Below are 17,335 nucleotides of genomic sequence, written 5' to 3'. Positions count from 1 at the left end.
CGAGACAGGGAAGCATTTATTGTTCACTTATTTCATTATAAAAGAGACCAACAAAAGATAAATACCTCAACTTTTATACTATAATAAACAAATTTTCATCTTAAAGTGACTGTAAAGTCTCTTAAAAAAAAAAGTTATACTTACCTGCTCTGTGTAATGGTTTTCCACAGGGCAGCCCAGATCCTCTTTTCCTTGGGTCCCTTTCTGTGCTCCTGACCCCTCCCTCCTGTCGAGTGCCACCACAACAAGCAGTTTGCTATGGTGACACCCAAGCCGAGCTGCAGCTCAGTGTGTCCATTCACGCACGGAGCTGCGGTTCAGCCACACCCCTTCTCTTTCCTGATTGACCAACTTTAATTAACAGCAGCAGAAGCCAATGGCACCACTGCTGTGTCTCAGCCAATCAGGAGGGAGAGTCCCAGATGGTCGAGGGACACGTGGACATCACTGGATAGAGATGGGGTTTAGGCAAGTAGTAGGGGGGCTGCTGCACACACAGGGCTTTTGACTTTACAAACCCTTTAAGCACATAGTTAACACATTAGAGTACAACTGAGATGCCAAATATTAATGCAATAAAAAGATCAGCAGAGGACTACAGACAGTTACTACGGATCTGCTTTTATTTATAACTGTCTACTTATAACACTATAGGAGGATATCTTACAAACTGTACTGAGGAACAAGATCTTGTTCTCATCCAGACCATGCACACAGATAATGCAGGGGAAAAGAAAAGCTGACCATCTTGTTGCATTCTGTTTTTCAATATTAATTGTAAAAAAACTTAGTGTGCACGTTTTTTTATAAGTTTATAATATTGCATATTTTATAATATAATATATATATATATATATATATATATATATATATATATATATATATATATATATATATATATATATATATATATATAATGCTGTAGTGAATTGATGGACTCTAACTGGGTATAGTGATAATCCTGTCCTTTATTCAGGCCTATGACCAGAGTTACCGTATGTGCATGCTCATGTTGCATTTGCACTAAACAATCGCATTATTAACTGAAGGAGTTCTTTAATTTATAAAATTTGAATTCTACATTTTTTCTGTCTGAAAAGGAAAAACAAAGGATGTATTCCTGACACCCCAATGTTGCTACTGGATCCCCATGCCAATTGTGTTCGGAGCCCTTCCAATTGCCACTTTAGAACCAGTGACCTCTTCTCTTGCCGTTTTGAATTTCTAGGTGGTTAAACCAGCCGCAGTTTCTGAATCCACCTTGCTTACATTTGTGTGGTTATAGTGTTGATTATGCATGTGACTCCAGTGCCTTACATTCCTCAGTGGTTCAGCAAACATAATGGGGACAATTAAAACACTAACAGCCTTTTGTAAGAATGTTCCATAAGACATTTGGTCATCTTCCTTGTTTTTTTTTGTTTTTTGCATAAGCAATTTATTAAATAAATGAGAAGAAACAAAAAAGGAGAGATTTCAAGTACATAACAGATATTACAAATTGGGTACATATGCTGGGCCATTGCTTACCATAACAAGAAGGGAAGAAAAAAAAGACAAAAAAAAGAAAGGAGATCTGTATCATGTATTGCAGGTTATAGCTGGGAATGCTTCCTTGAGTAACATATGGAAAACACACTTTAGGTAGAAAATAAAAATAAAACAGTAAACGGAGAGGTAGGTAGTTAGACATCAATGTCTCCCAATATCCCAATGCAGCCAACCTATTCCCCCCACTTTGTGGTCCGTAAGCCCCTAACGTAAAAGGATCCCAAGGGGGAAGGGGGCGAGTAAGCTTGTCTTTACACCAAGAGACTCCCAAGAAGGCGCCTGCTGTCTAGACCCAACCTAGTGGGGGAAAAGATAGATGAGAAGAGAGTGATACTAGAAATCAGAAAGTAATAAGATAGTGAAGAGGGGGAATGGGGAATAACACCATCTGCCATCCTCACCTGAAGAATCACGTCCAAGGACACCACACCCATGGCGTAACAGGTACAGTAGACCGCATTTGGTCTTCTTACCATTTGTATAGCTGGTCTTTTTTTCAGTTTGTATCTCTCCAAACCAAAGAAACATATCTAGGTATGCTTATGCTCCCATAAAACACAATAGAGAGGTAAAGTATTAAAAAGAAGCCTATTCAGACTGAAATAGTTGCGCGATAAAGCTTTGGTAGATGTTGCAAATCCCTCTACTGCTTTTACGATAGATTCCTTTCACAAAGTTAAAAAGGTTCTCACACAGGCATTGTGCTTCATAATAGAAGCCACTCAAGACTCGAGAAATGCATGCTAGTTCTTTGTCAGTCTTGTTACACCAGCATAGATTCAGCTTCACTACTCTGAAATAAATATGCAACCATTGACAGAAATGGCTGCTTCCAAGAGGTCATTTTACTTCAAGACAGGCAGTCTCAAATTTAAAAACAAAGCACATGTCCCCTGCTCTATTCCTAAAGTGGTAGCAAACTCTATTTTTTATCTTGTACCTACAGGTAAGCCTATAATAAGGCTTACCTGTAGGTACAGTGACTATCTCCTAAACATACACTGATCGGGAGGTTTTCCAATGTGTGGCAAGCAGGGATGTCACCAGTGCATGCGCACTGTGCTCTTAATGGACGGCAGACTTGTGTATGCCATCCATTGAAAGTGGTGTTGCACAATCATTGCTTGTGTGTGCATGTTTGGGAGTGACGACATTGTGGTTTGGCCATTCAAACAGCCAGAGCCCACGAACCCAGAAGGAAGACTGGGTGAAGGGGAATCCCTTGTCAACGGTGACAGGGTGCAGCTGGAGGGATTCATTTTATAGGTACATCTGACATAACGTGCTTTTTTTTTGTCAAACAACTTACTACTAATTTAAAGCAATTAGAGATTCAGGGCCAAGATATCTCATCCAACAGATTCTACCAATGGTACTAATGGAATGTGATATGGAGCAAACCTGGAATACAAGCATCCTACCTCTGAACAAAGTAAGGAGAAAATCCGGCTCCTGTGCCAGTGTAAGGCGTATGACTGGGTCAGCGTATACCAACTTTCGTAGTAGTGTTAAGCATGGGCAAACCATGCACTCAAAAGCCTGGAGATTAAAAACAGGAATTTTCATTTACATGCAATATCTCACATATTCAAGACAAAAAGAGGCACATATACACAATACTAAAAAAGCTTTGCCAAGTACTGACTTCACATTATAAAGCAGGTCTAAGAAAAAAGTGTACATAGTGTTTAAAGAAAAGAATTAGCTCTCAGCTAGAACATTCAATTGGAAGACTGAAAACGAAACAATTGGAACGCATATATTTAATTTGGGATATTTCATATGGCAGTATTTGATATGGGACAGTCTATGTATACAACTTAACTAAAGTCTCACAGCAACATAGTTTGCAGGTACAATCAATATACAGAAATAAAGTGACAAATAATAATGATACTATTAATAACAAAATAATAATAGCAATGTTAAAGCTAGAGGCTAGCCTGCTTTTTTTCTAACAATCTATATTAAAGTAGACATAAAGACAAAGTAATTGAAAGTTGCTTTGCTAAAGCATTGTTAGTCGTTTAAAAAAAATATATATATATTTTAATAATTGTTTTCACTTTTTTTTTTAACCTCAGTTGAGTCTCAGTGCTGCTAATCCACTGCAGCTACCTACAATCTACATGCATGCACTCCAGTAATGGCTTGGGCAATATGCCTGTAATTGTTTGTGGTCACATGTAGACTATCGGAAGCCTAAGTGACAACACAGGAGCACAACTGAGAGACAAAGCATTGTAACCATATCACAGGAAGTACCTGAGCAAAGGACTTCATGGCAAATTCATGGTGTATTTTTATGAAAAGCTGTAGATAAAAAACATGAATGCACTTGCCTACAGTCGTTGGAGACAAAAATGAGGAAAATACTGCATCACCGTCACTAGATGGGGCTGGCAATCATAGTAAATAAGAATTTCTTGTGCGCATCAGCTCCATCTAGAGGCCATTTTGCTGAATTTCCTAATTCCCTAACAATCAACAATAGATATTTGTTTGTCCCCAATTCAGACAGAAGAAATGTGCATGCAGTTTCGTGCAAAAAAAAAAAAAAAAAAAGTTCTGAAAATATTTTATAAAATACACCCATTTGTGTTGCCTTATATTAGGCTTTTTTTTTTTAGTTAAAATAGTCCACAGGTTCTCTTTAATTGGACCAATTACCACATATTATTAAAAGAGGCAGACTAGTCTATTAGTTTAACTTCTACCTGCCCAGCCATCAAACTGCTATAGGCTTAACGGGAAGAAGTTAAATAGACTAGTCTGCTTTTCTTCCTTCCGGGTGGATGTCATATAACGTCCTTTGGTTTTCACCACTTGCGTGGGTCCCCGAGTCCCTGGACCCTCGGAAACAGTGCATCACAAATTCGGGTAAAGAGCCAATGACATTGAGTCTGTACCACTTGAGCGATGTGTCTAATCACAGCCAACCACATCTGTCAACAAAGATCGGTATGCCAAAAAAATAGAGGGAAGGGACATCTGTGTCCCATGATAAACCCCAAGAAAGGGATTTGACAGGTAGGGACAAAAATCCAGTTTTCTTTTTCGCACATTACGAGACACAGAGCAGACTTAATAAATCATGACCATCTGGGATGTCCCAAAGCACTGCACATGAGGGTAGGGAATCCCAGATACAGTTGCCAGGTCAAAAGGCTATGCTGTGACTTGCTAAAGTCACAGCATAGCCCTCAAGACACTGATCAAACGCAGCATTCTCTGCGACAGTTACGAGATCAGGTAGCAGCCTTGTATACCCTGTTCCTGATGACGGATCGCCCAAGCCCTTACAAACTTGATGGAGTGAGCCGTCAGACAAAATGGTATATTCTTACTCTTCAGGCCGTAGGCCTGAGCAATTAGCTGGCGAATCCAATGCAAAATAGTAGACTCAGCAGTCAGGTGACCCCTTCCTAGAACCTTCTGGAAGAACAAAATGAATCTTACTGCCTAATTGCAGAAGTCTATCTCAAGTAGAGGTGCACCAAAATTTCGGCCCCAGAAAATTATCAGCCGATAGCAGAAAACAGCCAATACCAAAAGGGGTCTGCCCCAGGTGTCGCCCATTGCGGGAGTGTCACCCTGGCACGCCCCAGTCCTCCACTCCAACACAATCTCCGCATGTCACGGAGCTGAATTGTCCAGGCCATAGTAACAATGTCCCTCCTCCTGTGATAGACAGCACACTGATCCAATGGCAGGACATTGAATCAGTGTGACGCGATCACAGGAGGCAGGACATTGTTACTGCGGCCCGGGGGAATTCAAACCCTTTTTCGTGGTACAAGGAGATTGCCACTCTGATCCTGGCACAGGCAGGCTGTATATGATGGCTAAATGAAGGACTACCAAAAATGGCTCTCTACAGGAAAGAGCAGCGAACTCCGACACCCTCCTTGTCCAGGTAATAGCAACCAGCAAGACCACTTTTCTAGTCAAAAGCACCAAAAGGAATCTCCTGAATAGGTTGAAAAGGAGCCCCCTGCAGGGCTGAAAAAACGAAATTTAGGTCCCATGGAAGAAACAGGGGCCTAACTGGAGGAACCATCTAGGTATTCCTTTGAACAATGGGAAGCAATAAGTCTTAGAAAATACACAGCCAAAGATGAGATTTGCCTCTTAATTGGGCCAGCTTCAAGTCTACTCTAGACTGAAGGAAGGACAAAACTCACCCCATAACATACATACAGGGATGGCACTTCCTAGCCTCACCCCAGGCTATATATTATTTCCAAGTCCTATGGTAAATATGCCTAGAGATCGCCTACCTGGCCCTCAATAATTTAGAAACAACTGCCCTGGACACCCCCCTATCCTTTAAGACCCTGGCTTCAATAGCCAAACTGTTAAAGCCAGAAACTGTAAAGGATGGCAAATTGGACCCTGAAGAAGGACCGGTGGAGTTGGAAGCGTTCAGGGGCTGTTCACCGCCAGCTGTACTATGTTGGAATACCAAGCCCTCCTGGGCCAAGCTAGAGCAACCAGAATTACTGGCATGTTCCCCACTCCGCATTCGTTGCACAGAAACAGGGGCAGCTGAATCGGAGGAAAGGCGTAAAATGAGAGATAACTGATCCCAAGGAGCTACCAGGGCAAACGCTTGTGGATCCAAGGTTGTGGACACATCTCCCTAGCTTTGTGTTGCATTTGGAAGCCAGAAGACTCACATCCGGCATTCCCCAGCGCCAGCAAAGAGCCTTGAAAATTTCCAGATGGAAGGACCATTCCACTGGGGCTAATCTCTGACAGCTGCCAAAATCTGCCTGCCAATTTTCCTCTCCTGGAATGTGCACTGCAGATAAAGCGGGAACATAAACTTCTGCCCATGACAGGAGGAGATTCACTTCTTCCTGAGCCACCAGACGTCTGGTGCCCCCCTGATGATTGACATATGCCACGGCCGTAGCATTGTCAGATGGGATTCTCCCTGGAAGACCCCGTAATAGATGTGTCCCAATGCAGAAGCACCAAGTGAATTGCCCCTAGCTCCAATACATTGATGGGTAACAAACTATCCTGTGGAGACCATGTCCTGAAAGATGATTCAGCACACCCCCACATCCTGACAGATGGGTATCTGTCGAGACTACCTTCGAAGAAATGGGAAGAAATTATTTTCCTGTTTCCAATGTATGCGGTAATATCCACCAACGCAGTGATCCCTGGACTATGGAATGCAGATGCATCCGAGAGTCCAAAGACAGGGCCCTTGTCCCAAGCTAATAAAACATTAAGCTGCAGAGGGCTGGAGAGAAAATGAGCGAAAAGGTACTGCCTCGAAGGAGGCCACCATCTTCCCCAGAACCTTCATACAAAAACGAATTGAGGGACTCCTCATTTCCCTGAGTAAAGCCATCTGCCCTCTCAGGGACAGACTTTCTCTAGATGAAGAAATATCTTTGCCTGAACTGTATCCCAGATCGGGCCCAAATACTCTAGTCTGAGTTGCAAGCAATAATAACTTCCAAAGGTTTAGAACCCAAGCGAACTTCTTCAAACTCTGCACCGTAAGGTCCACATTGTTTTGCAGCTGCCACAACGACTGTTCTCCGGTCAGCAGTTTGTCCAGGTAACCCAGGACAAACACCCCCTGGACTCTTAGGAGCCCCAAGACTGGAACCAGATTTTTTTTGTAAAAACCTGATGGGCAGTGGCAAGACCGAACAGCAATTCTTCAAACTGGTAATGCTGTCCTCTATAGTGAACCAAGGAAATCTCTAATGAGGAGGAAATATTGGGACATGCAGATAAGCATCCTTGATGTCGATGAATGCTAAAAAAAAAAAAAAAAAAAAAATCCACTGACTGTAGAACAGCAGACTCCATTTAACAACTCTTCACCTGAAGGAAATTTTTCAGCATTTTCAGGTCCAAAACTGGACACACACTGCCTTAGAAACTGAAGAGATTTAAATAAAATCCCTGAAATTTCTTGACTTTGGGAACTGTCCCGATTACCCCCTGCAATCAAAGCTAATGAAGAACCTGAAAAGCAGGGTTCTTTTCTGTGAATTTGTAGAGACATTTAAATGCATGTCGAACACATACATCAGGAATTTCCCACAATACCTCTGAAAAATTCCAGCAAACACCCCCCCACCCGAACAAGCGGGGGCACCCCTTCATAAGAAAGTAGACTTGGCATCTGACTTTGCTGGTTTGGATGTCCAATTCTTTCTGCGGAATTGGCCCTGAGGCTTCCTCTAGAGGATGAGCCCTATGACCGACGAAATTCCTACATATAGGAAGCATCTAACAAACGAGTTGTTGTCCTCAGAGCTGGACACTTACCCTTCTTCCTCAAGGGGAGAAGGGAACTTCTCCTACCTGAAATCTTCTGAATATAGGAGTCCAACTCTACCCCGAACAAATATTCCCCATGACGCAAAAAACCTTTCAACAATTTCTTGCAGGGCAACTTTGCATACCAGCTCTTGAGCCAAAGCAGTCTACACATGTGAATAGCTAAAAGCCCCATGCGCAAGATTTGCTGAACAGAATTCTTCAAGGCATCAACTGCAAAACAAAGAGGTCTAGGCAAATCCTCACCTGAACCTCATTGCCTATAGAAGCTTTCTTAACCAGTCACTTTATGCAGCCCTTGAGACTCTGACAGACACCAATGGCTGCCACTGCCAAAGTAAAAGATGCCTGAAGCAAGGTTTTTAAAGATCCTGCGGACTAGAGAGTATTTGCTACTGAACACGTCAAATTTTTGTTAAGACAAGATACAGCAGCGCCACAGAGGGAGAAACTCATCTTTTAAAAACTTGCATTTTGTCATACCCCTCCTTTATATTATTATTTCTGTACTGTTCTCATCTTCAATAAACCCTTTTTTGAAAGAATAAAAAGGTAACCAGCCTCACCTGTAATCTGTCTGTTTGTAATAAGTGTGTGTGTGTATAAATGTCAATGTGTTTCTGGACTCCTGACAGACCCTTGCATCCTTCATCTGGTGATGCACTAACGTTTCTAGATTTCATGGGGAAAACAAGAATAGCCAAAGGATCTGCAGGAAAAGGTAGTTGAACTGTACAAAACAGGAAAGGGATATAAAAAGATATCCAAGGAATTGAGAATGCCAAGCAGCAGCATTCAAACTCTAATCAAGAAGTGGAAAATGAGGAATTCTGTTGAAACCAAACCACGCTCACGTAAACCAACTAAAATTTCAGCCACCACTTCCACGAAAATTGGAATACAAAGAAAAATCCACAAATGACTTCAGGTGAAATTCAGAACTCTCTGAAAACATGTGGTGTGGCTGTTTCAAGATACAAAATAAGGAGGCACTTGAAAAAAAGATGGCCTGCATGGTTGAGTTGCCAAAAGAAAGCCATTACTATGCAAAGGTTACAAAGTACCCTGCTTACAATATGCCACACGGTACAGAGATAAGCCTAAAACCTTCTGGCACAAAGTCATTTGGAGTGATGAGATCAAAATTGAGCTTTTTGGCCACAACTATAAACGCTACATTTGGAGAGGAGTCAACAAGGCCTATGATAAAAAGGTACACCATTCCTATTGTGAAACACGGAGGTGGATCACTGATGTTTTGGGAATCTGAGCTGCAAAAGGCACAGGAAATTTGGTCAAAATTGATGGCGATATGAAAGCAGTATGTCATCAAAAATACTGGAGGAACATTTTCATTCATCAGCCAGGAAGCTGCGCATGGGACGTACTTGGACATTCCAACATGACAACGATCCAAAACACAAGGCCAAGTCAACCTGTCATTGGCTACAGCAGAATAAAATGAAGGTTCTGGAGTGGCCATTTCAGTCTCCTGACCTCAATATCATTGAGCCACTCAGGGGAGATCTCAAAACGTGCAGTTCATGTAAGACAGCCCAAGAATTTAAAGGAACTGGAGGCTTTTTGCCAAGAGGAATGGGCATCTTTACCATCGAAGATAAAGAGCCTCATCCACAAATACTAAAAAAGACTTCAAGCTGTCATTTATGTTAAAGGGGCAATACACGACATTAAGAACTGGGGTATGAAAACTTTTGATCAGGGTCGTTTTTGTTCTCATAATGATTTAAAAAGAGTAAACAGTTGATTGATAATAAATGGCTTCAGCCAAACACTAACCATGAGTGAAAGAAAAGTTTTTGTATCATTCATATTCTCTGAAAAATAGGCAAGAAATCATAAATTCTGCCAGGGTATATAAACTTATGAGCACAACTGGATTTATAGATGTATTCATAGCTGGCATTAGCAGGGATTTGCACAATGATTTTTAGTTCTCAGCATGGCACAGTAATTGTCATTCAAAGTGTGAGCCCTGAAAGCTGAAAATTGGCCTGGAAAGGAAGGGAGTAAAAGTACCCCATATTGAAGGGGATAATAGGACCAAATTATTATAGAAACCAGTGAACTTGCAGAATGATAAATAAAATGTGCCATGTTTGTTCTCAACAAACTAGGCTTCAATGATGACAATGAAACAGACCTTGTACAATGACTGTACTAACCTGCCCATCCTGGTGCACACATTTCTGCAGTACATTGCGTATCGTCTCCACAACCTTCTGCTCTTTAACTACACTGTGCATTGTAATATCTGCAGATAAAAATAAGAACATGTAAGCAAATATTATCACATTCTTTCATGTCATAAAACATGGTCCTCTCTAAAACAAGAATCTTGTGCAATTTCAGACCTATGGTGGGGTCTGTTTGTTCATATAATGAGTGCATCAGAGGCCCCCCAAAAGAGATTTATGAAAACAAAAAATCATAAATTACAAGTGATAAAACACAAACTCTAAGATTATGAGAATTTTTTTGGATATGGCTAAAGACCCACAATGGCTATAATACAACATTCCATGGCAAGTAAATTAGTTAAAGGCACCAAAAACACACCCATGGTGTATTTTTTTTTTTATTATATGTTCAAATTTCACAGTTGCATGCTGGGGGGGGGGTCATAAATCCCGAAAACGCACCAGAAATGCATTAAAAATGTGATATCCATTTCTAGCAAAACGCATACCATGTTTCTAAGTGCACTAATGTGAAACAGCCCTAAAAGAAACAAATCCCATCAATGAATGCATTACATGGTAATACAAGTATAAGGCATGATCAAATGCTAGTAAATAACGCTAGATCAGGTAGGAATGATTGTGAATGTAAACTACTGTCCAGCTGCAATAGTGTAATTGCTGTAAGGATAATCTAATGCTGAGCAATATCTGTTGGCTGATCACAATTCAAACTATAGCACTCAGTAATATTTGTTGTATCCATGAACAGTAAAGAACCAGAGTCGGCCTCCAATTCATGCTGGGCTACCCATTTGTATTTAGATGGACTGTATCTTCTGCTAGTTCAAAATGCGTAGCCCTTCCTATCATGTATAGTCAACAGGACAACTTCACTGCATCAAAGGAACGATGGACGGGGTCATGTACCATCAAAATCTTGGCTGAAAACCTCCTTCCCTCAGCCAGAGCATTGAAAATGGGTCGTGGATGGGTATTACAGCATGACACTGACGTAAAGCACATGGCCGAGGAAACAAAGGAGTGGCTCACGAAGAAGCATATTAAGGTCCTTGAGTGGCCTGGAAATCTCCAGACCTTAATCTCATAGAAAATATGTGGAGGGAACTGAAGGTTCAAGTTACCAAACGTCAGCCTCTAAACCTTATTGACTTGGAGAGGATCTGCAAAGAGGAGTTGGACAAAATCCCTCCTGAGATGTGTGCAAACTTGGTGGCCAACTACAAGAAACAAAAGAGACTTCTGATTAACAAGGGTTTTAACCTACCATTAAAATTTTTAGACCGATCATCTTTGTCAGTGGGCAACCATACAAAATATGCAGGGGATAAAATATTTTTTCCCTCACTGTATCCTAGGGGAAAATTAAAATTTGGGCTGACAGACCTTCACAAAATAAGTGGGTTAAATGGTGCTTGGCAAGGGTGATATATGACCATGTCAGACACTAAACCAAATCCAACCCAAATACTGGCTTTATCAAGGTGCACTCAAGGCTGCCCATTACTAGCTCCTTCATATGGCATTTAATGACATGCAGTTTTAGATAGACTTTTGATGTACAAATTATATATATAAAAAAAAAAAAAAAAAGAGACTTTCCCGAGAAACAAAAAGGAGCAGATTTGCTATGACCTGCTGTGGCATTCTTTCTGCAAAGGTAATCTAATTGATTATTTTCAGGTGAATAGAAAAAAGAAAACAAAACCTCTTGCTTATCTTACCTTGTGTTATAACTGCCAGCTGTTCAGCGGCTGATTTGCGAAGTGCTATGTCCACATTTTCTGAAGTTAAGATTTCAGCCACTTTCTTGACAGTCTCTGCCTACAAATTCAATACACATTGCATACTGATTAAAAATCCTTGTTCACTGAAATAAAAACTCAGCCTCAAGGACAACAAAGGCTAATTGTATTATAGAAAAACTACAACCTCAATTGTGTTAAGAGATGTCACAGAAAGAAAATCAAGACGTATTAAGAAAACTTAGGTCTGTGCTAAGTAATGAACATTTGTACTTTTTTAATAAGCAATGACTGAGATTAATAGAAACAAAAAGTTGACGTTAAAGAACGAGGTCATGAAATAAAAGGTGCAGACTGCTATTGCTGAACGCTCCCAAATTTGCTAGTTGCCCATCTGTTATGCTGACAATACAGCTTCATAGTCTATTTCTTGATCTGGAAAAATATGCCGGTAGTAACTTGTAACTTTTTTGATCTGCATATTTGTTCCGAGCCAGCAACCTAAATTAGCTTAAAGAACATAAACACCAGTCTGTCATTTTCAAAAGGGGGCCAGCAAGATTTGTCCGCAAATTTCTCTCATGACAGATTTCTTTCATAGTGTGTGTGTCTCAGTACTTTGCGGACACAGGCACATTGGACAGAACCGACCAATGATGTCTATCCTAAATCACTGATACCTGTACTCACTGACAACATTCAGGAAATGCAGATCTGCTAGTCTGTCAGTTTTGGTTATAATGGACATGAGTGATGCTTGTTGACAACTCTACATCAAAACCATGTTTGGCCCCCCCAGTGGAGGTAAATGTATCGATAAGACCCAGTGTAAAATATCCCCTGGGCTTGGAAAGGTAAAAATATTGCTTGGTACATGAAGGCAACAAATTAGGGTGTCTGCAAAATGCTCTCCTAGTTGCTTTAAAGTGGATGTAAACCCTCACATATACCCAGTGAAGTGAACAGCCTCTGATGATACACAGAGATGAAACATTTGCCTACATACGTTTTACATGTATATCTGCTGGCTTCACCTTTATATACTGTTTAGAAAGTGCACATTGTGCTAGATTTTCTCTTCCTGGCTAGCACTGCAGTGAAGCCTGGGCATACAGCCAAGACAGCTGAATTGAGGAAAGGCACACATCCCCTCTACTCATAGGTAGAGACTTTCAGCTCTGTTTATTGAATCGTTCAGGGCTCTGCTAATCTAGTTATAGCATCCTCCCCAATACAAAACTCTGCTTTTATAATATGTGACGGAGAACTTGTCAGGAGTTATCAGGCTGATAACAGAAGAACAGAGCTGGAGACAGCTACGTGACCTAGTGTTTTGAAAAGAGATAACAAAAACATTGCAGATATATGTGCCCAGCTCAAATTTCACGAATCAGGGTTTACATCCACTTTAAAGGATAAATGTACTTCAAAACAAAGTGCACTAATCCTTTTTGCCTCCTTTCCTTGATCTGCCCTAGCTCACCCTCACTCTTCCCAGATGCATACTTACCTAGATCCAACAGCTATGGCCTTCTGTATTTGTTTGGATCACAAGTCTTCACTGTCCTGGCCACGCAGTAGATTCCAATGGTGTTGTATCCCAAATGTGTCCGACCTCAGGAGACTGGACAGTGAACACTTGAGGACAGGATGTTAAACGCCTCTAGGCCATGGCCATCTGATCTACTTAAATATGCATCTATGGAGGGTGGAAAAAATAAGGTCAGGAGGAAAAGGATAAGTGCAAATCTCCTTTAAGATTTAGAGGAACAGCGTTCCACAAAAACCTTAATTCTTACTCAATAAGGCAAAGAGCAGGAACCCAGAACTATCTAATCTAAATTCATCTAACAGTGATGTCATTTCATAAACTGAAAGCGGACCATGAACTACGGGTTACTGTGTTTACACTTCAGTTTTGGTCTTTTTAATGACCCTAAAAAAACAGTTAACAAAAGCAACACGAATTTGAACAATTATTCTTGACACAAGGGAATAAAGGGAAAAAAAAAAAACATACAAGAGACAGGCTAACGTTCACGCTGGGATTAAAAGTAGTCATTGGAGAAGCGTTAAAAGCACCCCTCTATCAAAACATGAAGAGTTATCGTTGCTTCAAAATTTAAGCCTCATGTCAAGTCAGGAGGCATTTTAAGCCTTTCAACATCTCCCATTGAGGTCCATGGTAACAATTCGCAAATGCTCTGGCAGGCAGTTGCGATGCGTTAAGATTAGTTTAACAACTGTAATGGAATAGGTCTAATGCCCATGCTAAAGCTCATTAACACAAGTCTAACCCCCGATACTAAAAATATAGGAGAATTTGTAAAGCATTATAAATGTAGTCACGTGTGAACAAGCCATAAGGCTACAAGTTACAAAACATATGTTCTTAAATTCACATTCCAGACCAAGTAACCGGGGCCCTCTTGTACAGCTGCTTTAGTTTAAACTAGGTCATCTTCTGACATTCAAAATAACCGGCAGTATGATCCCACCCTAAATTGGGATCTGTATTGATCTTATAGGGATCTGTTGATGACCTTACAAGCAGATCAATAAAAATACCCTAGAGGGGCAATATTGATGTCTAAGTGCCCAGATTTCCCCAATTTATCAAAAAGACCATGAATCAAAGAAACAAGCAATAACTTGGTTCCATTATTTTTCCCCAATAAAAAAAAGAGGAACATTTTCAGTTATAGATCATTTTGTGCGTGCTATTTTATGTAAATGTATGGCTATCAACATAAAAGACAGATAATTCATAGAAAGATCAATAAATATGTTAACCTTGAAGAAGGATATTCCCTTATCATCCAGCTTTAAGTCAACCGGCCGCTCTGTACTATAAATGCTAACGGCTTTAGACATTACACTTCCTTGCAGCTCGGGGCGCCTGCATCTTGAATCTCTTTCATTCATTAGGTGGACTGATAGCCACTTAATGCCCACAGAACGGAGCCTAGAAAAATTAAATCATAAAAGCCTTGAAACATTGTAATTGAAACCATAAAGCTGTTTATTGATAACCAGCATGTCTACAAGCACTCTGAAAGGACCTATTTTAACTTTACAACTGAAGCATTATGGCTCAATACTATGATGTATTTTACTCTTAATTTTACCTATTACCAACTCTACTATCCATACCAATAGATTTTTTTTAACCCCCAATAATACTTAACAAAACTTCTTAAGAGGGCATAGAGTCTTGTATCCAGTTCATCCATAAAAGTGTGTCGTTATTTTAGGAAAGGAGTAGAGGCAATTCAAATTGAGTGAAGTCTCAATTAGCAGAGTGAATCTTAGTGAACAAAGCTAGCTCTACTTCTAAATACTTGGTCATGTGCTAGCGAACATCCTGTTTTTTTAATCTCCCCATACAGAATTGGATATAAAAAAAATTAAAAATCAGACGTTCACCTTAGTAGCCAACAGTCACTTTTCAAAAGTGAACATAAATTTTGCAAAGTTCACTTTCCTAGGTGAACCACCTCTCCTGCTTTAGTAAACAAACCACCTCTCCTGCTTTAGTAAATCAACCTCAACATGTACAGAGTAATGTTTATGCCAAAAAGTTAGGTTATTTCTTGTGTTCTATACTGTCAATATATTATGTAGTGTAACTAGAAATTGATGAGGTTCAGGCTTTATTTTTATGCTCATCTTCTTACTGTAAGTGCACAATGTTTTTGCAATTTCTTTCCTATCTTGTTGGACCACTTCATGGACTAGGCAATACTTACTTTCATGTAGATAAAGTCGGCAACCAGGTGAGATATTTTTCAGCCTGCCTGCTGGATTACCTGGCTACAATCAGCCCCACTCAAAGTGGTCTGCCGGCCTCCTGTGCTCTGACAGTGCACCTCATGGTTTAATAAGTAATTATGATCCTAGCTGGTGGTTGTTGGGTTTGGTTTGCTATAGATCTGTTTAGTTGGTTATGTCAGATTAACTAAGAGTAAGGCCTTGGTAGGGTGAAACGCATTAGTGTTGGCTCTGTTTGGAATATGTGTACTCCTTCGATAAAATAGAGAGACATTTTATTTATCCTCCCCTGGTTGCTGACTTTATCTACATGAAAGGACTCGTGTTTTGGGGTGGAGAGCGCAAGTCAGGCACAGGGAGTGGAAACAGAGAGCTCTTGCTGGCCCTGAATGCATGATTAGGTTGCAGTGTAATACAATACGAATACAGCCATGTGAAAAAGTAAATACATCCCACAGAAATTGCTGACTTTTTCTACACATTTGAAAAGCAAACATTAGATCTTGATTATTTACAAATTATTATTTACAAATTATACAATAAAGTGACATGGTGTATTCATTTTCATTATCCAAATAAGGAAAATCTGATTTTTCATATGGAAAAAAAAAAGCAAGTAACCCCCTAAGTTTACCACCACTTAAATGTAATTAGAAACCCGTGTTTCTAATTAGGTTTCAATTATTAGAACCTCTGTGGGGAGTATTCAGGTGCAACCCTTGGATGTCTACGGTCTGGTGTTCGCTGTGCTACTCATGTGGATATCTATGAATCTGGCAAGGAATTTAAAATAGATTGCCAAATTATTTAAATCAAGTATTTCAATATAAAGAAAATAATCGAGATTTTAAACAATTGCTAGTTTGTTCTGGAGTAGCTGGCCCAGCAAATTCAACCCAGGAGCCCATGGTAAATGAAGTCTCCAAGTACTTTACAATTTTATTGCAGGGTGTTCAGGTAACTTTTGCAGTAATTGCGGTCTAAGTGCATGCGCCAGAAAGAGATTGCATCAGTACAGCCTGCATGAGAGGAGAGTTAAAAAAAAAAAAAAAAAAAAAAAAAAAAAACACAAACACACAACACTCTTGCCCAAAAAGAACATTAGAGAAAGGTTAGTGTTTGCCATTGAGCAAATAGGCCAAGCCATCTGGAGGATTGGGCTAATGCAGGTGTCCATATGGGCAGATATTTTGTAATACTGTGAAAATGTATTTGAGCACCTGCAGATACAGGCAATAATGTCCTCTGGAGTGTGTTTGTTGGAAATTTTATGGTTTGGTATTGCTTTGCTTCCCAAAGGTCTGGACAGTGAGCAGCCAATGAGTCAAATGCATCATATCAAAGTGTGCTCAATGAGAACTTGAGGCCATACATCCAAAAAGTGAAGCTGAACCGTAAAGGAGTCTTTCGACTCAATATTGATCTGAAAAACACTAGCAAATTCAAAAAGGGAATGGCTCAAAAAAATAGAGGGTTATGGACTGCACTAGTCAAAGCCCTGATTTGGCTCCCATTAGAATTTTGTGGGGTGGTTTTAAAACAGGCCTTTCATGCATTGAAACCCATAAAGATGTTTCAAGTGAAGGAATTTTGCATAATAAAGTGGTAAAAAATGTGACTGGTTGGCGTTTTTTACAAAAGGTCTGTAAGAAGTAATTTCTGGTACAAGGAATAATACCAACTTTAAATACCAAGGCTCAACAAAGAAAAGAAAACCCGGTGCCAAGGGCA

At 40.2% G+C, this 17,335-nt stretch overlaps 1 protein-coding gene across 1 annotated transcript in view; it reads right to left on the bottom strand.

Annotated features, from left to right (window-relative positions):
* Positions 1-17,335, bottom strand: part of RTTN (rotatin) — a 314,933-nt gene that overhangs the window by 173,208 nt on the left and 124,390 nt on the right. Inside the window, exons 19-22 of the mRNA XM_077492379.1 lie at positions 14,627-14,798; positions 11,813-11,912; positions 10,053-10,141; positions 2,973-3,090 (exon numbers count right to left, since the gene is read on the bottom strand). Coding sequence (XP_077348505.1) covers positions 2,973-3,090; positions 10,053-10,141; positions 11,813-11,912; positions 14,627-14,798 — 479 coding nt within the window. The remainder of the gene's footprint in view (positions 1-2,972; positions 3,091-10,052; positions 10,142-11,812; positions 11,913-14,626; positions 14,799-17,335) is intronic.

The sequence above is a fragment of the Lithobates pipiens genome, unplaced genomic scaffold, assembly GCF_037356315.1.
Source record: "Lithobates pipiens isolate NorthernLeopardFrog02 unplaced genomic scaffold, aLitPip1_a1.2 Scaffold_19, whole genome shotgun sequence".
NCBI classification, from domain to species: domain Eukaryota; kingdom Metazoa; phylum Chordata; class Amphibia; order Anura; family Ranidae; genus Lithobates; species Lithobates pipiens.
This window is presented reverse-complemented; position numbering and strand designations above follow the sequence as displayed.